At 38.0% G+C, this 26,280-nt stretch overlaps 1 protein-coding gene and 1 non-coding gene across 2 annotated transcripts; both read right to left on the bottom strand.

Moving 5' to 3' along the window:
* Positions 1-5,321: 5,321 nt before the first annotated feature.
* Positions 5,322-5,405, bottom strand: Trnal-cag (transfer RNA leucine (anticodon CAG)). The gene has a single exon. It is a non-coding gene; the product is annotated as a tRNA-Leu (tRNA).
* A 4,355-nt stretch (positions 5,406-9,760) lies between these two features.
* LOC128990559 (uncharacterized) lies at positions 9,761-25,191 on the bottom strand. Its single transcript, XM_054412979.1, has 2 exons — positions 24,946-25,191; positions 9,761-10,355 (listed from the first exon to the last, which is right to left on the bottom strand). Exons 1-2 carry the CDS (start codon positions 25,121-25,123, stop codon positions 9,871-9,873), a joined length of 663 nt encoding a protein of 220 aa, XP_054268954.1. The 5' UTR covers positions 25,124-25,191; the 3' UTR covers positions 9,761-9,870.
* Positions 25,192-26,280: the final 1,089 nt, after the last annotated feature.

Below are 26,280 nucleotides of genomic sequence, written 5' to 3' on the forward strand. Positions count from 1 at the left end.
TTGCCATGGCAACTGCATATGTGAATGTGTAACATTCAGTCCAATGCTAAGGTGCAAAGGTCAACGATGTATGTTGACTTAAAATATCCGTCACTAAGTAGTAAGTTGTGTATTTACATCTCAATCACAAAGTGATGTTTCCGTGAAAACTAAACCGGATGGGTAATCAACCAATTCATGAAACTTAGTCAAAGGTCGGTACATCTTAAGTCAATATTATCAGAATTTTTACATTAAGTTTACATCAGCCATCATCCTAGCAAAATTTTCTGTTATAAAACAGATTAAGCTCAGCAAAACGTATAACAAATATAAACATATAACAAGTAAATAACAAGAAGATACTTGCCGACTCCACTGGAGACTATTCTGGCACACATAAGGCATTGTCAATCAGCTGTTTCCTTTGATGTTAATTGTGTAAGACAACTCATGTCTAAGTGCATCCCATGAAGCTCAAGATGCATTAGTGATACAGATCAGAGCAATTAATGCCCCAGAGTACTATAGCTAAGTCGTGCATTATTTGCGCCAAGCCCACAAAGGGTTTTAAAATGTTCCTTAGTTGCGCCAAGCCCAAGCCAGGTAGGTGTGAGTTGCCGGCAGAAAGAATGTTCTTGTTTACGTGTCCTAACCTATCCTATCCTAATCTAACCTAACCTAACTTAACCTAACCTAGCCTAACCTAGCCTAACTTTAACTAACCTAACGTGACCTACTTCGTTATACAGTCAAAGAGGGCCACCACTCGGCGTGGTTAATGACGTATCTGGTGGTTCCCTGGAGTAGTTGGCGCAATTCAGGAATACACGACTACCTGACTCAGGTCAGATGGCGCATTTTTAAGCCCACCTTATCTTCTGCCTCTTCCAATGCTGCTCCCACTTCTATGATTTCCTTGGTTCTATCCCTCCTTGGGCCTTCCTAATGGTCGTTTCCCTTCTGGCTTTCCCATATTTGTTTCTTTTAATAGTAAGCCCATTTTCTCCGTAGTACGAGTCCTGCCAACCTTAATCTCATTGCTTGCACGTGTGCAACTACATCAATCTTTATACATATTCCTTATCTCCATACTACGCCTTTTTCTCCTGCGTTGGGTCATATATCAATCCAAAAGTTTTCAAAAACAATAATTTTGCGTTCATTTGAACATTAATATTTCAAATTATATTTTATCGAAGATTATCTATGACTATATTATGCTTTATCAATTTTATATGCGTAATAATATTTTATATGATTAAACCCCAAAATACCTGGGCTGAGATGAAAGTGAACGGTAAATGAGTAAGTGATTTTAATATGTTTTGGAAATTTACTAAAACCAGCTTATTCTTCATGTCCTGTAGCATATTTATAAAGAACAATACAAAAGAACCTCTGAATATTTAAACCATTAAAGGTGTGTAAAAAGGCCCTTTCTTAGATTAAAGAACATTGAAATGCTAATAAAAGAGTCTCGTCGATTGCACCAAGTACTGTGTTTTAAACTAGCATTGAGTAAAATTTTAGAAATATAGCCTAAACATCTTCCACCTATTCATATACATTACAATAATTACTGCATATCATCGATAGTTAAACTGTTTAACACATATGGCCAAATTAATTGATTGCCCAAACTATGATCAGAGGCTGGTTGCCATGGTTACCATGCAGGAGAGCAGCCCATTCCAATACATCAACATAAACAGTTGCCTCCAATGTCTGCGAATAAGGCAATATTACATTTACTTGCACTCCGTTATTTCCTTGTGCATTTCATTGGCTGTGAATTATGGTTTGTGTGTCATGTATTCTTTCACACAAAATGTTCCTAGAGGGTTTCTGAACATAATTTGGAGAGTAATGATGAAATTTATCTATTTTTAACAGGGCCAGTTGTGATCACATGACCACTCTCTTACACTTAACCACTTAAAATTAAACATCACAATCTTAATGGTGGTGTCATTATAAACTTTTTGACACAGTGTAACATATTTACTCCGATTTATTATCCATCGCACGCAGAGATAAAATAAGTAAAGCATTGGGGACAGTAAGTGTAAAATTGTTAAATCGAAATTTCAAACATTAGTGATTGTACATCCTTATAGAATGTGGAATGTAAAGACTTTGTATTTGGCTTACGACTTAATCGTATTACAAGAAAATAAAGTACTACATCAAATCCTCCCATAAAGAGCTAATGCCAGTGAATAGTTTAATTCGGCGTAAGCAAACAAGCTAAGCATTTAAAGTCAAAGATATGATTGTGGAAAAAGGTTAAACAACTACTTGATAGTTAAAAGGAGCAAGACTATTGGCGGAAAGTAGTTGTAAGGGTTGCCATGGCAACGACCGCAGTAGATGCATTATAGATGGCACTACTGTTTCTGTTACATCCATCTTAAGGTTCCTCTATGGAAAATCACAATTAGTGATTACTTTGCTGATGTGTCTTAAAAATTAGTTGTAAATTATGATTGCAAAACGGTTACCTACCGTTCTACTGTTGAAAATAAATAGACGACCCACAAACAGTTGGACTTAATGCTGTATGCATCACTGGCTACGTCTACGAGAAAGATTTTCTTGCATTTCATTGGTTGGAACTGTTAGGTACACTTTAGGCACAGACAATGGAGTTATTTAGGTACAACGGAATAAGTATATTAAATCATTATTGCATTGGCAATTTACTTCGGTTGAACCAGCTACGAAACTTATATCCCAACCTAAGTGTAGCAACAACGCATGAGACAACACAAAAGCTGTTAAAAGTGAACAAATATACTTGCGCATAAAGGTTAATGAATTTCTTGATTTAAATAAACTTATCAAATTAAAGTACATTATGCCTTATTTACTACTATTGTTGGTGTAAAAGCAATGACACCATCGAATCCAAACGACGTCACACCACGTCACCAAGTCGTGGTCTGGTGCGACGACAACAATCTATTACACGCGACACAACAGATAAACACCTCTCTCTCTCTTCTCTCTCCCTCCCCCCCCCTCCCTCTCATCCCCTCCATTGACAGCCATCCTTCCTCACAACGGTAATCCTTCCCTTTCTCACAACTTACTTTGACAGGCACCACGACGTCTACAATCTATTACACGTGACACAGCATAAATATTTTAGTAAATATTTTCATCATCATAGTTTAAAACGATTAATCGCCAGAAAATATTATTTTATCTCATACCACAGACTAAAAATCCCAGAATAAAGTGTTACTTGCCCCAGTCTACGCTTATAATCATAAAATTTGATATATTTTTCAAGTGTATGGTAGTAAAACCTTATAGCCTTATAGAAAGTGGAATTTATAGACCTTGTATTTGGCTTACGACTTAATCGTACTACATGTTTACCCTTTATTCTAACCTTCCCACATCATCATCCTGTTGGGCTGCGTTGAGTCTTTGGATGAAGGGAAGTAGTAATGTAGTGAGTTGCCCAGCAATAGGCCTCCTGTCAGGGACAGTATCAGAACTCGTCCATCCACCCACAAAGATAGTAATCAACTACTTCAACCGATATAATACCGTCTAAATTAACTTGTTCGTAACTTCCATTCATCAATATTTCATCTTGCATATGACGTTCACGCTTTTAGCCTTGTTTGTATCCTATATACCTATCGATTGATACTATCTTATTATCTTATATGTTAAAAAACTTTTGCAAAACTAATGACAGCTAGCCTGACCATACTACTGGACCGATTTACACACGGGTTGTACCAAAAGATACGTTATCGGTCCTATACAGTGCACGTTTTATTTGTATTTTGAAAATAGTTATGTTAATTGGGTCAATAATGGAAATTAAACTTTTCTTATGGAGATTTTACATGGGGCCAAATTTGTAAGCTTAGTTACGAAAGCCCTTACACCATACAACTGGACCGAATTACACACGGGTTGTACCAAAAGAAATGTTATCGGTTCTATATGTGCAGGTTTTATTTGTATTTTGAAAATATTTATGTTAATTTGGTAAAAACATGGAAATTTAACTTTTCTTATGGAGATTCAACATGGGACCTATTCTATATATTAATAGGTCTATATATAAATAAAGACAAACATGTTTATTAAACCCATTTTTTCTCAGCTCCTGTGCATCGCAGGGAAATCTGTAAACAGCCAGTTTTTTACTAAGGTAGAACGTTAGAAAGATATTCCTGTAGATTTGCAAATCCCTTTATAAATTAGAACAGGCTCAAAATAACCACAAAAAATCAATTTAAAATTTAAAAAATATTAACATGAGCTTTATGGGTTGTCATGTCAGTGACGAAATAACAACAAGATATAAACAGAAAATCTAAACAAATGGAAGAAATTCCTGTCACTTATTTTATTTACAGTGTGGTATTAAAATGAAGTTTTCACAATAATATACGAGTTTTCGACCATGTTTTAGTCCTAGTTATATTTTAGTGTGTTTATTGAAAATGTCTTAAGTGCAGCCAAAGTATTAGAACATAGAGCAATGACAAAATTATATGTTCCAGTGCCTTACAACTGTGAAACACTCCAGTTTATACATAGATGTGTTGCGTTGTGCCTTTTCGATGGTACGGCACTAGTGAAAACGTCATTCGCCGGCCAAAAATAACTTTGGACATAGAAACCATTACTGTAATGCTGTAACATAATTACCTGCCATCTAACGTCACAGCCTGCTTTCTAAAGTTGTTCTGTCATAAAGTTGTAACTGTGAGTTAATATTCGCATAAATGAAGGATGAATGAATTTAACTACCAAAAATTGTGCTGTCAATGTTGTCAGTTGAATATTTCTTATAAATAAATTAAAATTATTGTAATTTAAGAAAACCACCCTTGAAGAGACTTACCTAACCTTCTAGCGACTGTCGTTTTAAATGGCTTGTAATCGTTTAACCTACGGTTTGAATAAATAAAAAAAGGGGTATTTTTAAGGGAATTTATTACATAACTTAATTAGTGCTATGATAAAAAAAGTTCGGTTGAGTAGGTAAATACATTTAAAAACATGATCTTAGTGGTGATATTTTCAATATAAAAAAGTATACATTGTATAGTTCGTGCTATAGTATGTATATAATATTGACATATAAAATCAGAATGAATCATAGCCCTAGAAATATTTTCTGCGTGATTTCACCTTCTTAACAAACCTACTGTACAGATAATAGCCTATAAAAACAACAGTAAGAAAACATGATTTTATCAGTAATGTTTGTTCTTCGAAAAGGCTCTAATTAGTCAAATTGATAATTTTACACCGTATTATTGCGAAAAGTATGCTAAAACGAAGAACGCACTGCAAAATATTAATGTCAGAAGTGGGATTCGAACCCACGCCCACAGAAGTGGACTGCGACCTGAACGCAGCGCCTTAGACCGCTCGGCCATCCTGACTTGTATTTACAAACTATTATCTGTCGTCAGCGCACAAACGACAGGGCAACACTATTATTCATGGGAGTGACGCCATTTTTCTGTACCAAAGAGAGTGAGTTGAAAACTTTAGAGTAATTGTTGAAAAGATGTAACCAATCAGCATTTACTATAACCTTCAACAATGGGTTCTTGGAGGAATTTTATAAGTTGTGGACAATCGATTTCCCACTACTAGAAGTAGAGACACATACGAGTAACTTGGGTATACTGTATTTGATTAGACCATGTAACCTGCCCTGTTTAGTTGTTCAGTTTTTTACTGGAGGTTCAGACTAAGGTTCTAGCTCATGAAGTGAGAAAGACAATATAACGAATAAAGTGTACAAATAATTTATTCTGTTTGTTTATAGTTTACACCGCTTGACAAACGATTGCAGACATTTTCCATCACAATTAGTGAACAAAACATGTATATTTAACTGATCGTGACAAGATGTTTTCGAAATAATTTCTTAATGAGATGTGTTACTTTTTGGCATACATGTAACTAATGTCTTGATTAATTTGTTTGATAAGGTTACACAATGCAACAAGAAACCCCAAAACCCAAACACTAGACAAAACAAATCATTCAGCACAAAACGCGATTCAAATCCTAATCACGGCGAAAGAGCGGCGGCGACAGCGGGAAGAAAAGAAGAACAAAGCCGCATTGTTGCCAACAATGAGCTAGACTTCTCGTAGCTGTGAGCGGTTGTACACCGACGAAATATAAATGGCAGCGAACCCCCGGAGAAATAACATTCATTTGTCAAACGACCACGTGACCCAGCGAGCCAATGGGAGGCGCTCACCCCCGGTCGATAGTAGTATCGGCACACGATACGCGACGATGGCACATTTTGATTTACCCCCACTCCACAGTGCTTATCTTACTTACACATGTATTATTGAAGTGTTATGCAAGAACTAACCTCTTTCTACACCCCTAATCAGGTGTGTCATTTACTATGAGACTGTATTGACGCGTCTCCAAATCCCCCCTACCGCTCCCACAACCCTCAGACGGCTTCTTGATAACTGATCCCTCCCCCCCCCCACCATCACTTCCTTGTTTTCATCAAATTGACCTTCTTTCAACGTTTTACTTAGTTTTAACTAGGTTATACGATAATATTTTTGTTTTAGAGAATTTCAGGGATTAAAGCTATTACAGTACCGTAGGTCACATGGTTCCAGGACCGATGTATTTTCTGTTTTTATGTTCCCAGAGGCCAAAAACACCATCCGTTCAAATTCATTAATATTTGTTATGTGTGTGTGTGTCCGTTAGCACGATAATTCGAGCAAGAATATAGTACAAACGTGTAATATTACGTTTATTCGAACGAGTTCACGAACCAGCATGATCAGACCATAGGAGTGGGGTTTTTATGTTGGGATTTATGGGGTAAAGTTGGGTTTTGTCGTTTTTGGGCCTCAAATCATAAAATTTTCCAATTTATCTCTAGAGCATTTTGAAGAACTTAAAAAACAAATATTTTTTGGAAGTGTTTTTCTATGGTTATTGATTACGGTGAAAATTCAAACTATTGTTAATTTAAAATTCCTATGTTGTTCTGGAAAAGTAAACTGTTGTAGTTGGCTTCTTTATGGATATATTTCGATCAAACTTGGCAAATATTTTAATTTTATTCTAAGCCATTAATGTTTTAGTAAAAAACAATTTATTACCCTCCCTGTAGCAGCAAACCTAGGTACTCGTTATAAACCTATTGTTATGTAAATAGATTAAATTGAAAATCAAATCAGGAAATGGAAATTTGCATAGCCTGCAGGTTTGCTGCGGTGGCAGTATTTTTATTTGTTTGATTTTGGAGTACTTTTGGTTGAAAACGAGTGTTATATTTTCCTTCCACCTTCCAAGGTAATTAAAATGTATAATTAGGAGTGGTTAATGTATTCTTTTCATCAGATTAACTGCACTATTCATAGGAAACTTGTTGGTTGCCTGTTTTAACGCACTCTCTACGCATTCTCATGGTTATTAGAGGACAAGTGCGTGTATCTCGGTCGGCGGCAGGGGAGCAACAAGTCCTGAACTACTCGACTGCCAATCTCTCAGTGTTTGGAGCACATTTTCTAGGTTTTCCTACTCGACAATGTTGTTCTGAGAAAGGCTAGTATATACAAATACACCTTATATTGCTCAAGATTTGTACACGATGGACTCAAGACATTCATACCTAACCAACATACAGGTGGCAATGGTCCAAAGAGGATAGTGTTTTGTGCAGGGTTAGGCAACTGCTTGTGTGCAGACATCGAATTTTTTTTTGCCGACTACCGTTTTCCAATGGGCGCCAGGACGAACCTTTTATCTAAGAAACAAAGACCGAATCCTAATATTCACAAATGGTCAGTTTGTAAAAATATGTTATCCACATTTTCTTATTTAAGTCCTTTTGGAACGAAAGGAACTGACTGTTTTAGATAGATCTCCCTATTTTTCATCATACGGTTGCGCTACAGTATTATTCTTTTTACGCGTCTGGTGCTCTTCTTCGCTGGATAAATTAATTGCAAGAGCAGTAACAGAAATTTGCAATAGTGAAAATTATCTACAATTGTGCTGAATTTTTGACTATCAGATAACCTCGAAAATCTAATATTCTATTTAACTCAGCAAAAATACTAAAGATACCTGTAAACATTGATATATTGTCCTAACCACTTACTCGACCTTATAATTCCTTCATAGAGGGTTGCTTCTACAGGGAGGGATTTACATTGTTGTCCCCAACATCACAAAATCATCTCAAGAGTGGAGAACCCTTCTCCGACCCTTCCTTCACTTTTGGTTTTAGGGTCTTGATAAATACGCGGGATTTTGGGGGAGTGTCCGCGCCACGATCCATTACCATTCTGATTTGCGATTCCATTTGGTTGTTGTCCCTCACCCTCGTTTCCCCGAGTCGAATTTATTTCAATATCCATCAGTTCCAAACGTCCTCAGGGCGAGTTTTACATATTGCTTGGTGACGCGGTTCGCGAAATTCCAGTTCACTTGATCAGCGGGAGAAACGATGTTTTCGCTGTAGAAAAACGCGGGACTTACAGAATAAATTGTACCAGCTAACTTACCTTTTGCTTTCTCCCTAGCTTGTCAACATCCCTCATAATAGCATTGACTTTAAATGGGTAAGCGGTGAAAGTAACAACATTATTGGTAAATCGCAAATATTACGATACATTTTTAAACTGTAATATCATAGGACGTAGATTAAACATACTCGTTGGTTAGTCTGTGGTAATATTTACAGAATTTTTGTTGTACCATTTTGCTTGGAGTTGAAAGGACCACAACATACTATCTTTTAATCAAAATTCTTAGCCTTTTATGAGGAAATCCTTTTTTTTCAGTCATATCATGAGTTTTTATGGAAAAATCGCATATAAACTCGAAATAAAAAATAACACCTGGAAGTAACCTGAGTTGGCCTACACACTTACAAAATTCCATTAAAATATTCACCCATTTTCGCCCAAAACTCGAAAATTAGCATTACTTTCTGCATATGCCCTATGCATAGAGAAAGAAAGTAAAATGTCGAAACACTGACAAAAGACACCTCCCTCGCCCCAGATTGGGGTTACAACAATTCCAAGGACTGGTGAGGAAGGGCCATCGAAGTAAATAATACGGTAAATAAATAAATAATGTAAATAATACAACGATGGGAAGGGCCCGTCCTTTCGCAGAAGGACTATTTTTAGGGCTCTGTATTCGTGCTAAGCCGTCAAGTGGCTCTAGAAGCAGAATGCACGTTGGACTGAACATTTAAATAGGTACTTAATTAAATATGAAAACTGGCTATCCTATACAATTTGCTTATAGCATTAGTATACTAAGAGATTTAATGGAATAAATAAAAGATATAAGTTAAGAAAGGATTTCATAATACGTAACTAACTAGGCCTTTGAACAATTAATATTTTTTTCACCCCCCCCCCCAAAGTTCATTTGTATTAATTATAATAATTTCGAATTACATACCTTGCAGATTGCATTGACTTGTTTTGTGGTATTTAATTTCATATTTACATCTGGCTTTCCTTGATTAAGACCAAATGCATGTTATTCGCCAAACGATCAATAAATGTCTTTTACCTCAAGTCCGATATATAATTCTTGACTATGCTTAGAGATTTTGTCTTACAGAATATTTCTTTTGAAAAATTAAAAGTGTTGAGCAAAGGGTAAATAAATATATGAATCGTAAGTGGTTGCATTTTTTTTTATTTGCTACGTAATATCAAATAATGATATAACTGTAAAACAGGACTAAGAAGAAAATGTAATTAACCTCTGAACATTTACCAATAATTTCTGATTGTGGACACTGGTTGTGTATATACAAAGGGGTGGATTTGATTATGGTTGTGGCTAAACCCTGTCAAGTAAACCAGGAACATATTATGGTTAAGTAAATTCAATTAGGGCATTTAAAACATCCCTTCGAAACTTCAATTTGTCTTGAAACGGCATCGCCCTTAACATAGGCAATAGAGATTTGAAGAAGTCCATGTCGTCAGAGTCACAGTCTTGGATGGTCATTATCCTGGGCCTGACTTCGTTCACAGAGTTTTCCTCGAAGTTTTCCTCCTCGGCTTTTCTTTTCCTGTCGACCGTACTCGAAGAACACTGTAAAGTATCTTCTATTTGTGGTTTCGCATTGCTGTGTTCATCAAAAATTTCTTGGACAAAGTCTGCAGCATCGAAATCACTGTCGTCTGCAGATGGAGACGGGGGTCGTTGTGAATGATTCGGGTTGGATAAAAACTCGAGTTGTTTGGCGTAAATGTAAGGCTTCACAGCCCTTTTCTTGCTTGTCTTTTTATCCTTTAACCGCATGAATCGTACGTAGGCGTCTCGGATACTCCGCCATTTTGCCATGACTTCTTTGTCTGGAAAAGAAACAAAATGTATTAATGGTTGTTTTTGTTTGGTATATTGCAGGTAGCCTAAATTGAATACACTTAATTGTTATCCCTTAAGGCCTACGGCTGAATTCAAACATCATCGGATGCGCTATTAACTGTCCTTGCATTGGGTCGATGAATTTACAATGTACAAAGACGGGTGATATAGATAGTAAGCCGTGTATGATATGTTAGAGCCAACGCTAATACAAGGCCGCGGCGTTGGTGTGTGGCAACGTCGCACCGATCGGTAATAACAAACGTGTAAACATAAACATTGCGCAGAATATCCATTATCCATTATTATGAGATCGCAGTGCTTCACCGTGTGCTTTCACTCACATCGCGGAGAGCCGCTTTTTACCTTTTACTGCTCTTCATGATCATCAACGGTCTGGTAGACAATCCTGAACTACTTCAACTGGTTTACTTCCATCTCCCAGTCTCCACCCGGAGATCTCCCTTCTCCAAGCATCACCAGCCAACTGCCTACGCTTATCATAGCACAGTCCCTATATAGTTAACATCGTCTGGGGAATGCAGTCCAACTTGAGTTCTTAGTGCACCACCGTGTGCTTTCACTCACATCGCGGAGAGCCGCTTTTGACCTTTTACTGCTCTTCATGATCGTCAATGGTCTGGGTAGACAATCCTCTGGTTCAGGGTGTATACTATTTTATTAAAGTGAAATTCCAGGTTTTTTCCTGGTTTTTATAAGTTTTTACAGGTTCCCGCGTATTTGTTTGGTTTCACTTAAACTATAATCAATTTAAGACTTGCAGCTTAAGTATACAATATAAACTTACATCAAATTTGTTTCAAAGTCCAGTGAGCTAGTGTTGAAAAAGTAATAATCCTTATTATAGTAATCATTTTCATTATCATGATTACTTAAGGCCACGGAAACATCTTCTCTCTCGATAGCAGCAAAATCCTGAATATTATCTTCATTTTTTATGAACACATTATCAACGGCGGCTAAATCCTGAATATTTCCTGCGGTCGTGTGGTCGCTTCCCACAGTGACGTAAACGTCATCATAGAAAAATCCTGGACATCTCCCGCGGTATGTATACATTATCGCCGTCTCTCGCGATCACAGAAACGTAATCATCGTCATCCACGATCGCGGCAAAATCACGAAAATCTTCCGCGGCCGTGTGGACATCATCATTGCCTCCCGCGGTCACGTAAACGTCATCGTCATCGACCGCGATCACGGCAAAATAACGAAAATGTTCCGAGGCCGTGTAGACACCATCATTGACTCCCGCAGTCACGGGAACGTCATCGTTGTCGTTCACGATCTCGGCAAAATCATGAATATTTACTGCGGCAGTGTAAACGTCATCGTCGTCTCCCGCAGTCACGGAAACGTCATATTCGTCGTCGTCCGCAATCTCGGCAAAATCATGAATATTTACTGCGGCCGTGTAGACATCATCATAGCTTCCCGCAGACACGTAAACGTCGTCGTCATCGACCGCGATCACGGCAAAATAACGAAAATGTTCTGAGGCCGTGTAGACACTATCATTGACTCCCGCAGTCACGGGAACGTCATCGTTGTCGTTCACGATCTCGGCAAAATCATGAATATTTCCCGCGGCAGTGTAAACGTCATCGTCGTCTCCCGCAGTCACGGAAACGTCATATTCGTCGTGAGCATATCACGCGGCCATGTAGAAATCATCATCGTCGTCGTTCGCAGTCACGGCAAATCACGAAAATCTTCCACGGCCGTGTAGACATCATCATTGCCTCTCGCAGTTATGGAAACGTCATCGCCCTCGTCCGCGATCTCGGCAAAATCATAAACATCCGCGGCCGTGTAGACATAATCATCGTCGTTTCTCGCGGTCACGGAAACGTCATCGTCGTTTCCCGCGGTCACGGAAACGTCATCGTCGTCGGCCGCAATCACGGCAGAATCATGAGCATATCACGCGGCCATGTAGAAATCATCATCGTCGTCTTTCGCAGTCACGGCAAATCACGAAAATCTTCCGTGGCCGTGTAGACATCATCATTGCCTCTCGCAGATATGGAAACGTCATCGCCGTCGTCCGCGATCTCGGCAAAATCATAAACATCTGCGACCGTGTAGACATAATCATCGTCGCCTCCCGCGGTCACGCGTCATCGTCGTCTCCCGCGGTCACGGAAACGTCATCGTCGTCTCCCGTGGTCACGGAAACGTCATCGTCGTCTCCCGTGGTCACGGAAACGTCATCGTCGTCTCCCGCGGTCACGGAAACGTCATCGTCGTCGGCCGCTGTCGCGGCAAAATCATGAGCATTTCACGCGGACGTGTAGATGTCATCGTCGTCACCCGCAATCGTGGCAAGACGCATTTTACGACTACAATCTTCTACCGGGGCTAAAATAAAAATCCCGGAATCGGTCCAAAAATCCTGGCTTTTTCCCGGTTTTTTCCAGGTCCCTTCAAATTCAAGGTTATTTCCCGGTTCTTCCGGTTGTCCCGGTTGGTATACACCCTGTTACTTCCATGTCCCAGTCGCCCGTCTTCACCCGGAGATCTCACCCCTTCTCCAAGCATCACCACGGGGTGGCGGATTTTTATCCCCCTGGAATTTTACCCCCTGGGCAAACGTGACGTCACAAACCAGGGTGTAAAATTCCGGCCGCGAAATTTTGAGTTTCAGGGTGCAGCACTAATATATTTTTGCAATTATGATAACAGCTAATTTGGAGAACTGTCAAAGTAGGGTTGTTTACAGTAATGTTTATGTTTTTATTTTAATACATTATTTGTGATATTGTGTGAATGTGTGATAATTTACTTTTAGGGAATTTCCCATATAGGGAATTTCCCATATAGGGAATAAACTATTACCGTAGTACTCATGGTAACACCTGGACCCGGGCCCGATTTACTTTTTCGTTTTGACCAAAAACACCATCCGTTCAAATGTATATATGTAAATTTATATATTTCTTTATATATTTAATGATTAGGGAGGAAATTCCAAAAAAATTTAAATTTAAAATTCCCATGTTATTCTTATGAAGAATAAGTCAACTGTTAGTTGTAGTTTACTTGTTTATGAACATATTTTGATCAAATTTGGAAAATACATTCTTTTCTTACTAAACTACAGTATTAACATTTTACAAAAAAAAAAAACAATTTTTTATCCTCCGTGTTGCAGCAAACTGAAGTACTCGTTAAACTAATTATATTTAAATAGGGAATAAATGTGATATTTTCATGTAGACATTTTAATGAAAATCCAATCAGGCAAATGGAAATTCGCTAAGTCTGCAGGTTTGCTGCGGGGTATTTTATATTGTTTAGATGCAGTGGTGGAATATAATTGCTATGGTAGATGTGTAATTAATACTATATCTGTAATACTATAGCATACCGTAAATGTAAAAATAATAACCAAATTCTCTCAAGCCTAATACTCGCCCATTGCAAACGCAAAGCTAGAATATAACTGCAAAAAGCGTTTTTTACTTATACGCCAACCCCGTACGAAGAACGGGCACTCTGCTACTAGTAGTAGTTAAATAATTGAACCTAAAGATTGCGCTTATATAGATTACTGATGGAATACGACCACCATTTTAACAAAGTCAAACTAATTGTTTTCTTAGTTCTTTGTTTCTTAACTAATTTAAAATTAATGAATAATGTGTTTAATAACTAGAACATGTCCATTATATTGTGACGACTTAGTGGAAGCAATGGCATCTTTTATGTCACATGAACTATTTCAACAACAAAAACTAAAGGGCCAAATATAATATTAGATTGTAGCGCTCTCTTTGTGAGTGGCTCATCATTCAAATGTATGTTCGTTGTTACGTTATTATAGCGTTAAATCATTATTTGTACCAAAAGTAGCAGTGGCGCCGGACAAGCGTGTGTCTTCACACTAGTACGGTTTCGTCCGGCGCGCGCCGTACGGCACTCCTGAATATTTATTATTTTCTGTTCAGTTCTGTAGTTGCGATGTTAACACCACGGCAAAAGAAGGTTTTAGCCATGTACCTAGTATGGAGGCTAAGAAAAAGAAGAAGAAATATTAGGCGATTTTGGTTCACCCCTTGATAATCACCTTAATAATCGGCACGAGTTTGGGGCATCAGGGTGTTATTTGATTCCTTACGCAAAGATCAAGAAATATTCTTTCCTTATTTTCGAATGTGCAATACGAACCCAACTTACCAACCCTCCGAGTAAATCTCATTAACTACGCCTCAGTGAATACTCTACTTAAAAGTTCAAATAAAATGAATAGGCTAATTTAAAATATAATAAATTCGTCAGATCTGGAAATATGTTATTGTAGAAGTTTAAAAAAAAATTATAACGTATAAAGTAGTAATTTAATACTAAATATTCTCAGCTAGTTATTAAAAGTATTTGTTTAAATACTTTATGATGGCCGATTTGCATGGGATGAACATAAAAATATATGTTTTGTGATAACTTTAAATATATTATTTTCTGATACAACAATATAAAATTTCTTAATAACTGTTGCACCCTCTTGGTCAGGTAGTTTGCCTAAATTGAGACAGCATAGGGGTTGGTCCGTGCGGCGCGCGCCACACCGTGTGAAAGGGTGAAAGCTCCCATAAGAACCAATAGCCCTTCGCCGAGTTGTCCGGCGTAGACGCCGCGCGGCGCTGTTGTCCGGCGTAGGTGCATCCGGCGGTAACTCGAGAGCCGTGCGGCGATTTCACCGCACGGCGCGCGCCGCATCGTGTGAACGAGGGGTAAATGTTTTCTTGTCCACTGCCCTAATGTTATACTTGTGATACCTAAACAAATGACTATCTTGGTAAACTAATCAAAACTTTCCCAAACTGTAAAATATATTTTCAAACAAAAGTTAGCTTTGGAAAAAAACCTAGCTGCAAATCTTACAATGGCGACGGGAGTTCACTTCAGAATCCAAACTCAGTCAATGGATTCAGAAAACTGGTATATTCCTAAAAAGCGGGGTAGAACATCAACAATACATAACTATACAACTGTTCATTGATGGTTAGCGTTAGCTTTCTAGCCAATGGGTTTTAACAATGGAGTACGTATTTAACACTATGGGGTTTACTTAGTATGTATGACGCGTGTGTAAAGGCAGTGTGTATGATGAGACGCAGGTGACGCAAGTTCTGCGCCGCGCCGCTCTCCGCTGCGTCCGGGCGTCGCATGTTTGTGCGGCGGCCATGGCATCAGTCGGGATATCAGGGCTACTAACGCCTCTTTCACACGACGCGGCGCGCGCCGTGCGGCGCCCGCCGGATCCGGCGTAGGGCTATGGGAGTATATGAGTCCTTTCACACTGTGTCCGGCGCGCGCCGCGCGGCGAATTCGCCGCACGGCGCGCGAGTTACGCCTCTTTCACACGAAGCGGCGCGCGCCGTACGGCGTCCGCCGCGCGGCGCTGCGCCGGACAAGCGTGTGTCTTCACACTAGTACGGTTTCGTGCGGCGCGCGCCGTACGGCACTCCTAAATATTTATTATTTTCTGTTCAGTTATGGCTTTTAAATGAATACTCCACTTAAAAGTTCAAATTAAATGAATAGGATAATTTTAAATATAATAAACTAGTGCACCTGTTGCTCGAATTTGAGCAATTGCAAAATATTAAAGGAGTTTTTTTACGAATAACTGTCACTATTTCCGTTGACGTGTGAGAGTCAACTCAAAGATAATGTAACCAATCACTCCACTCCAGTTATCGAAACTGGAAACGAACTCACTCTGAAAACGAACGCTCACTCCACTCCATCTATCGAAACTGAAAACGAAAACTCTTGTGTGTATCATGTGTGTACTATGAACAGCTGTAATTAATACAAATTATTCGTCCGTTTAACTAAACAAAATCTTGTCTTCATAAGATATACATTGGGATTTTGATAGCCTGAGGGGCAAAGCCCGAGGACTTTTACTACAGGAATTGGTGAAAGGGGGCGTGTACACAACAAATACTTAATTTTGACACATCGTTTGTAAAAATCGGTTCATTATTAACGGAGGAGTAGTATTTCGTAGAAATCACCTTCACGTATTATATATAAGTATTCGTCATATCTGAAAATATTGTATTCTAGAAGTTAAAAAAATGTTTCATTACGTATAAATTACTAAATTATTAATTTAATACTAAATATTCTCCTCTAGTTATTAAAAGAAAATTTTTGTTTTAATACTTTAAGTTGGTCGATTTGCATGGGATTAACATAAAAATGTATGTTTTGTAATAACTTTAAATATATAATTTTCCGATACAACGATATATAATTTCTTAATTAACTGTTGCACCCTCTTGGTCAGGTAGTTTGCCTAAAATGAGGCAGCGATGGGGTTGGCCCGTGCGGCGCGCGCCGCACCGTGTGAAAGCTCCCATAAGAACCAATGCACCTTCACCGAGTTGTCCGGCGTGGACGCCGCGCGGCGCTGTCGTCCGGCTCAAGGTGCATCCGGCGGTAACTCGCGCGCCGTGCGGCGAATTCGCCGCGCGGCGCGCGCCGGACATAGTGTGAAAGGACTCATATGCTCCCATAGCCCTACGCCGGATCCGGCGGGCGCCGCACGGCGCGCGCCGCGTCGTGTGAAAGAGGCGTTACCGCCGGATGCACCTTCAGCCGGACGACGGCGCCGCGCGGCGTCTACGCCGGACAACTCGGTGAAGGTGCATTGGTTCTTATGGGAGCTTTCACACGGTGCGGCGCGCGCCGCACGGCCCAACCCCTACGCTGTCTCAATTTAGGCAAACTACCTGACAAAGAGGGTGCAAAAGTTAATTTAGAAATTATATATCGTTGTATCGGAAAATAATATATTTACAGTTATTACAAAACATATATTTTTATATTCATACCATGCAAATCGGCCAACTTAAAGTATAAAAACAAAATTTTTCCTTTAATAACTAGAGGAGAATATTTAGTATTAAATTAATAATTTAACAATTTATACGTAATGAAACATTTTTTTTACTTCTACAATACAATATTTTCAGATATGACGAATACTTATATATAATACGTGAAGGCGATTTCTACGAAATACTACTCCTCCGTTAATAATGGACGGATTTTTACAAACGATGTGTCAAAATGAAGTATTTGCTGTGTAGACGCCCCCTTTCACCAATTCCTGTAGTAAAAGTCCTCGGGCTTTTCCCCTCAGGCCATCAAAATCCCAATGCATATCTTATGAAGACAAGATTTTGTTTAGTTAAACAGACGAATAATTTGTATTAATTACAGCTGTTCATAGTACACACATGTTACACACAAGAGTTTTCGTTTTCAGTTTCGATAGATGGAGTGGAGTGAGCGTTCGTTTTCAGAGTAAATTCGTTTCCAGATTCGATAACTGGAGTGGAGTGATTGGTTACATTATCTTTGAGTTGACTCTTGTCAACGGAAATTGTGGCAATTATTCGTAAAAACCTCCTTTAATATTTTGCAATTGCTCGAATTCGAGCAACAGGTGCACTAGTTTATTATATTTTAAATTAGCCTATTCATTTCATTTGAACTTTTAAGTGGGGTATTAATTTAAAAACCACAACTGAACAGAAAATAATAAATATTTAGGAGTGCCGTACGGCGTGCGCCGCACGAAACCGTACTAGTGTGAAGACACACGCTTGTCCGGCGCGCGCCGCTTCGTGTGAAAGAGGCGTAACTTATAGGGATTTTTATATTTACTTCAATCGTAGTAGGATAAATACACAAAACTTGCAAACTGGTGCTCAGAAAAGAAAAACAATAGCACCTATCACACCGGTGGCAACAGAAAGTGAAATGGGGGAGGCAATGCAGTACCGTGCTGGGCTGAGTTTGTTTTAATCAGTTGGCAGCACTTGACAGCGCCGCTGCGGCGTGCCGTAAGTATAAAAGCTTCCATATAACGCAGGCGGCCACCAGTGGCCTCGTGTGAAAGGGCCCTAACGCAATGCACCTAGAGGCTGCACGTTTCTGCGGCTCGTATGTGCACCGTCGTGCATCTAGCTAGCCGCAGCGGCCGTGCGCCGTGTAACGGTAATATGTTACCGTTACACGGCAGAGTAAGCACCCATGCACCTCAATGCACTTAAGGGCCGACGAACGCAGCGGCGTGCGGTTACGCATGCAAGGCAAGTTTCACAGCGCAAGCCACGCAAGTACAGTACACGAATGTTATGATCAGCAGATCAGCGCATGTTGGGGTGCAGGACACGCACTACGCCAAGGTCGACGCTATTTTATTCTATAGCGCCATAGAATAAAATATTTAATCGTTAGCATATGATTGTTTCCAGTAACAATAAAGGACTACAACGTTTACCACATAAACCCTCAGTTGTGGAACGCGACTACAAATCAAGTATACTTTTGACTCGGCAAGACATTATTTTTATCAATCTATCAGCGCTTTGTACCGAGGTACAAGGCACAAGAATGGCGTAAGAAAGACCCTTTTTGCGACAGTTTAGTTTTCCACACGATGAAAATAATAACGGTAAAATTAAGTCATCCCCTACACTGGAGTACTTGAGGTAGGTTGGGAACCGGAGTTTTGCCAACGGGTGTCAGGTAGATGGGGGGATGCCGTCGGCCACCTCTTGGTGCGGAGATTTGCCAACGGTGGGGGCGGGAGAAAGAGAGTGTGAGGGAGGGAGAGAGAGCGATTGTCAGGGTTGTCTACGCTTGGGGTTGACGACCAGGGTGATCACTGCGTTCATAGGAATGCAGTCGCATTGGGAGGAAATGTATAAGATTTTTGAGCCAGGAGCACTCATGACACATCGATTCTTCGAGTGATTATTAAAGAGCATCCATCTTTCTCATAACAGGAAAACGTACATATGTCCCCTAATGAGTTGAGTATTTATCCTTGTAAATTAATGTTTTCTTATACAGTAATTTTCAACTTTATAGTAGCATACTCAAGCATAGTAGTATACACGTGTCTTTAAGCGTCTTATTTATTAGATGCACCAAAAATGTTCTTAAACTCTTCGCCTTAAATAATGAAAAAAATTCAATTTATATTTGCACCATTAAGTTCACCTAAACAAATAAATTAGCTCTAAGACGTTGCTATATTTGACAAGAGCTGTGTCTAAAATCCTGTTTTCATGCTGAGATAACGCTTTTATTATTTATATAATTATTTAAGGCTTGCAGTTATATCTCGCGTTTTCCCATATATTGACAACATTTTGTGTATCAAATCAAATGAAATAAAAATATATATGGCTTCGTTTAGTTGAGATTTATCCAATATTCGCTTACAAATCCCACTTAGAAGGTCCTCGTAGCAGAAATCCTATCCTACTAGCGAAAACTTAGGGAATTAGGCCTAAAAGAAATCATATTTAATAAGTTTGTACTGCTGAATTATTTTTATTGATAAAATAATTATCTGTTAGTAATTAAGAATTAAATATTACTTAAAAATATGTTTGCAAATAAATATTACCGCCGTTGCGTCACAAAAACCTTCGTAGGTACTCAGCGAATTGCAAAGTTTATAATACAACTTATGTGTTATAACTTGTACTGTACCAAAATGTATTGAGATATTTTCACTATATTATTATTTGAGAAAGGGACTTCTAATTGTTGGTATTTAAACCAGAATAAGAATGGCGGATGAGTGTAGGAGGATTGTAGTGCGATCTGGAGGATGATGAATGATGAAATGTTGCTTTGATGTCTTCTGACGACGCCGATTTTGCGATCGTTGAGAGTCAAATTCAATCAATCGTTAATCATTCAAATTCAAATCTTGTAACAATATTTTCTTTCTTAAAGTACGGAAACGAATTGACGCAATGTCCAGATAAATTCGCGTACACGGTAAAAGTCACTGATGTTCACTTTTTTACAGAAAATAGGCCAATTATAGGAAAACCAGGAAAACTCCATTTTCGACACTAGTAACGAAATAAACCATTCTAGAGGTCGTCCAGTGGTCGAAACTCGATCAAAAATATGTAGGCCTACAGTTAGATTTTTTAGCTAGAAACGGTTGAGGTACGTTGGAATATCTTTGAAGATGAACCTTTTTGGCTGTAGGGAGTGTGATCATGTGTTAAATGTTCACATGTAAATTTTAAGGTTAAATCAAAACAAACCAACTGGCATGTTGTCAATTAGGGACAAAGTTGTATTACTTACGAAATAATGTTCACTTAAGATCAAATTAATTAATTTAGTATTACCTATGCCATTGTATGATTCATTAGAATAGATTCATTGTTTGTTTAGGCTGCTGTGTTTTATAAACCAAACTCAAATCTTGCTATACCTCGGCCTATCGTATAACGTTTCACTTTTTGATACCTGGTAAACTTATCAGAATCCATAAGTGAATTATTAGCAATACAATTTAGCTGTTAATTATAATTTAACTGTGTCAAAGCTCAAAACGTTAGGCTATAATTTCATTGAAAAGTATTAAAAGTATAAAGGCTTATCTCGTCATCTCGAGAGTATATAATTCTGTTGACCCCTAACTTTAAACCCTTAAAAGGTAGCCAAACGAAACGTAAATTATCCCAACAGTTTATCATGTGTATCCCAGTCACAGCAACTACATTATTCTATTAATATAATGATCGACATTAATTTTGAAAGAAGATTCAATATTTTAATATTTGCTCATGTTAAATTATTTTCTTTTTAAATCAACCATCACTTAATTTGAAGACCATAATTAAATAACAATTTATTCATAAGTTGATTTGGTATTAGGAATCACGTTTTTATTTCACTGTAAATATTCTCTAATGACCAAGTGATTTTATTAAAGTAAAGTAAGTACATTTAACGATTGGCAATTGAGTATTATGTATGCCAGTTTGTTTGTTTTGATTTAACCTCAAAATTTGACACGTATGAACACATGATCGCACTAAAAAGGTTCATCTTCAAAAATATTCCACCACAGCTTAACCACTTCTAGCTAAAAAATCCAATTGCACTGAACAGACTTCTCTATTTTTCACCCCAAACTGTAAGTTTGCAAAATCCGTTAGCATGGCAACCCATAAAGCTAATGTTAATTTTTTTTATTTCAAATTCATTTTTCGTGTTTATTTTTTAGTCTATTTGAATCTTTAAAGGCATTCTGCACATCTACAGGAAAATATCTTTCTAACAGTATGAGTAGATTTTCTCTGCGATGCACACGAGCTAAGAAAAAAGGTTTTAAAGAAACATGCTTGCCTATGTATTAATATATAGAAGATAGATGGTTACAACAATGTTGCTTATAAGAAATGTACTATTAAATATTTGTTGGTATTAAAAATTAAGAATTATAAATAGGTACGGAACATATACTGTGTAAGTTAAACAAATATTACAAGGGTAAAGAGTTGATGTTTTGTAAAACTATGCTGTTTCCGATTTTAAATTTCTCAATGACTGCCATTTTGAATTGCTTGAACGTATACATGTGGTAGTCAACAAAAAGTAAGATCCTGTTAGTATTCATACCTTGATCGACTTTAAAGTTGATTTCAATAATAGTTTAAAAGTTAAGTGGAATTAAATAAAAATAACAAACAAACCGACATGCAGAAAAGTAGCCATTTTAGACCCATGTTTTTAAATATGTTTTTTATTAACATAAAATACAAGTGGACAACATTTTTCCAGGGAGTTTTTATACACCCTGTATAATATACACACATAACAATTAACAGTTATAAACAATCTGGAAACCTCTATCTACTGAAGTTAGCAGTTGTCTCGCACGTGACTTAGAAAATATAAAAAAACGTCACTAATGAAGTTTGCATTCAACGTTAAATGATTGCATTCTGTTACGGTTATGTAAACCAACCGTATTTACTATTAACCGCATTTATTAACTGTATTTTGCTAATGCAAAATAATTAATTAATGTGGCCACTGTTAAATGTTTATTTTAAAATATCTTACGGGTACTTTCCTGTTAAAGGGAACATTCATTATTATCGATCTGATTTCTTTCGATATATCGATAATTTTGTTTTCCTTTACGATCCATACCTTCTGTTTTAATATCTTCAAACACATTTAAATTACAAATTGTCATCTGATCTTGTTTAGGCAAAACATAAATAAGTAAAACTGTTTTAAACTAACCTAATATAACTAACCAAACTTGCTGGGTTTGCTGTATCATTTAAAATGTCGTTTGATAACAGAAAAGGCATGTGAGTAATATGAAACGGAATTTGGAAATTTTACAGCAAGTTTGGTTGGTTAGGTAAGGTTAGTTTAGAACATTTTCATTTCAATATAATACTAGTGTACCTGTTGCTCGAATTCGAGCAATTGCAAGGCATTACAGGCATTATTTAAAAAAAATTTCCGATGACTTTATAAGAGTCAACTCAAAGATTATAGAAATACTAAAGATGTACACAACAGTTAGATATAATTAAAATTTTTTGTAAATATCTTATCTTTTTTCAAAAGCTGACTTTGTTTTTTAGTGTTTTCTAGAAATAATCAAAACCCATTGCAAATACTTCATTTTGACAAATTTAGTAAATCACAATTTAAATATTAACAGCTGTTTCATTCAAAAGTAGTGTAAATGTATGCATATGGTCGTGATGTAAACAAATCTAAAGAGGGGACTTTAAAGGCCTCAAGGGAATTTACCTTGTTTCTCTTTTGATGGCTCATCTACAGACAAAGACCTTTCTTTAGAGACCCCTACCAAGTTTCTACGCCCAGCCGTTCTCTGAAATTAGCAGTGACAAAACCCCGTTTTTCCTCCATAAGAATAACATGGGATGGGAATTTAAAGGCCACTGGGGCAGAGCCCCAAGGGAATTTACCACATTTCTCTTTTGATGGCTCATCTACAGACCAAGACCTTTCTTTAGAGACCCCTACCGAGTTTCTACGCCCAGCCGTTCTCTCAAATTAGCTGTCACAAAGAAAAACAGTTTCAAATTAATATATAGATTTTTAAATTGTTTGTTGATACTGAACAATATTTACTTATCGTAGTTGTCAGCTGACATCTCGTTCATTATCGGATCAAAAATAGAATATCGATGTATCGGAAAGAAATCATCGATAATAATGAATGTTCCCTTTAACAGGAAAGTACCATTTTACGCAATGCGGCCAAGGCCAAAATTAGTACAGCAGCTACTATGGTTGTACCAACTATTATATTAGTTTTCTGAATCTAACCATTTGAATCCCCAGTTAAATGTATGTAAATATTAAAACATATACATATTTTAAATAGCGTATCCTGGAAGATGTTATTACGGAACATGTACGTTTTCATTTTACGGAAAAGGCGGATACACTTAACAATCACACGTCCTTTCCACAAGAAACAGTGTGTCAAGAGTGCTTCCTGGCTCAAAAATTCAATACATTTCCTTTCTCAGTCAGAGGTGCATAACTGCATTCCTTTGTACACAGTCAGCATCCTGCCTGGTTTGTCCACCCCTAGCGGAAGCCACCCTCACGGTCACGTGTAATCTCTCTCTCTTCCATCCCCCTCTCGCGCCAACCCCCAACCGTTGGCAAAACTCCGCAGTATGAGGAATTCGCGGATGGGGACCCTTTCTACCTGATACCCGTTGGCAAAACTCCTACACTCAGGTAGGTTGGCAGCACTGCAGCAGATGACTAGGTTCAGGTTGGCAACAGTGCGTGGGAGTGCCGTCCCTCGTTCCTTCCGCGATCGTGATATTCCATTGTTCCACCCCACACCCCACATAGAGAGCTGAAACCCTACTGTACTGAAGTGTATAAGTATAAGTGAAGTGTGTAAGTGTGAGGCCCTCTCTTCCTCGTGCGTACTTTTTTGATATAAAAACGTTCTGGAAATATTGAATTGAAACATCTATGTTTAGAACGTTCAGAATATCGGTATTTATAATCAACAGACACCGAAACTTAACCAATGTTAATGTTCTCCGCCAACATCGACATAACTTTATAAATGTTTTAGAATACCGATATAACCAAATCGGGGTTACTGCTCCACAGCACAGAATTAGAATGATTTGCATTAAAATTGTTCTTCTGAAATTATCTATAGCAGATTAGTCATAAAATAAATGCTCTTACTCCCGGAAAGTAGTTTTCGTATCTTTCATTACCGGTTTAAACGGAAAAGCTTTGTTTAAAAAACAGTTAGAATAATCGGTGGATATCGTTCTACACCTATCGATATATTGGAAGCAATTATACTATCAATATTCAAAATATAAACATCAATATTTAGCATAGTGAATGTGTTCTGTATGGCGTAATCACGACTATTCAACAAACCGTAGACTACTTAAGTTACTCAACCATTCGACTTTTATACCATTCGTATCTCCATCACATAGACGCATCTAGGTGTAATGCATGAACGCACAAATATGAACGTTTAAACTTATTTGAAACGCACGACGAGAAACACAACAAAATGGCAACCATTCACACAAACCCGCCAACAAAACATATACAACTACCCCTACTTGCTGGAATCTGTTTGTCATACAAAACCTACAATAGGATTTTTCAAGAAGATAGCACATGAAAGAAATTTTAAAGAAACAATAACTGTTAACTTACACACAACGTCCTGTTCGGCTGGCGTCCTTTCCTCAAAATCCATACAGAAAAGGGAGCACATTTCATACCACTGATTCTGTCGGACACTTTTGTCTTTGTAAGAGTCAAAAGTCTGGTCCCAAAGTGCTGGTCTCTTCTTAATCTCCGCGATGAACAACTCCGGATCAACGTTGTTCATCTTGTCGTATCTGCAATGTCGACAACGCAAACGAAACTTCTGATCGAAGGAACGCAACGCACGCTGATGCTCGACGCGACAACACTGCGCGCCGCGCGCACTGCGGACTGCGTACGTACTAGTGCCACGTGTCTACTTGACGTGCACTCCCTTCGACTGTCAACACTCGACTCGCACTTAAATTCGCACAGGGCCTGATTAGGCTGGAGTGCGATTTAAGTAGGGCGCCAAGTGTTTTAGGGGGGTGCCAGACGACTAAAAGTTGGGACCGGGGGCGTAAAGATGTTTTATTCCAAAAAAAGATTCGCGCAGATGGGGAATGAGGCGGGGAAGGGTGGTTCAGCAGATTTTCATAATCATTATATTTATAGTAATAATTGATTTGTAAAAACATTTAACGATACTTTTTGTTACATATAAATACAGATAAATGCTGTAAACTAATTAATTCCATCTAAAAGCCCTAATTGAATTGTTTTAGGCCTAGGTGATTAACAGAGTTAATTTAGAAAGTACGCATATTATTGTTTGGTATTGGTTTTTTGATATTTACTTTTGATTCAATACAATCATATGTTTAATAAAATGTGAAATAAATACATCTTACTAATATTATAAATCTGAAAGTTTGTGAGTTTGTGTGTATGTTTGTGTGTATGTTTGTGTGTGTGTTTGTGTGTGTGTTTGTTGCTCAATCACGCATAAACTACTGTACGGATTGGGCTGAAATTTGGCATGATGATAGCTCACATTCCCGATTAACATTAAAGCATATTCTAATCTCAAAGACCCTTTCGGGCTCCGCCCCAGTGGCTCTGTAGTTCCCCATGTTAATCTTATGATTTTTCATATTTAAAAGGAATTAATGAATCTTAACAGCTGTCTCAATTAAACAAGTTGGTTCTGTTCTATGATGTTCAACAGCATAAAAGTTACAAGGATTACCAACAGGGTGCAGCACTATTAATTTTTTTTTAAATTTATGACAACAGCTAATTTCCAACCAAAAGGTGAGTGAGCGTAGCGAACGAACTTCAACCTTGAGGCGAGTTAGCGTAGCGAACTAGCTAACCTGAAGGCAAGTGAGCGCAGCGAACGAGCTCCAACCTAAAGGTGAGTGAGCGTAGCGAACGAACTTCAACCAGGACGCGAATGAG

The sequence above is a fragment of the Macrosteles quadrilineatus genome, unplaced genomic scaffold (genome assembly GCF_028750875.1).
Source record: "Macrosteles quadrilineatus isolate MER2022 unplaced genomic scaffold, UCM_ALF_1.0 Scaffold_3__2_contigs__length_128488019, whole genome shotgun sequence".
Lineage (NCBI taxonomy): Eukaryota > Metazoa > Arthropoda > Insecta > Hemiptera > Cicadellidae > Macrosteles > Macrosteles quadrilineatus.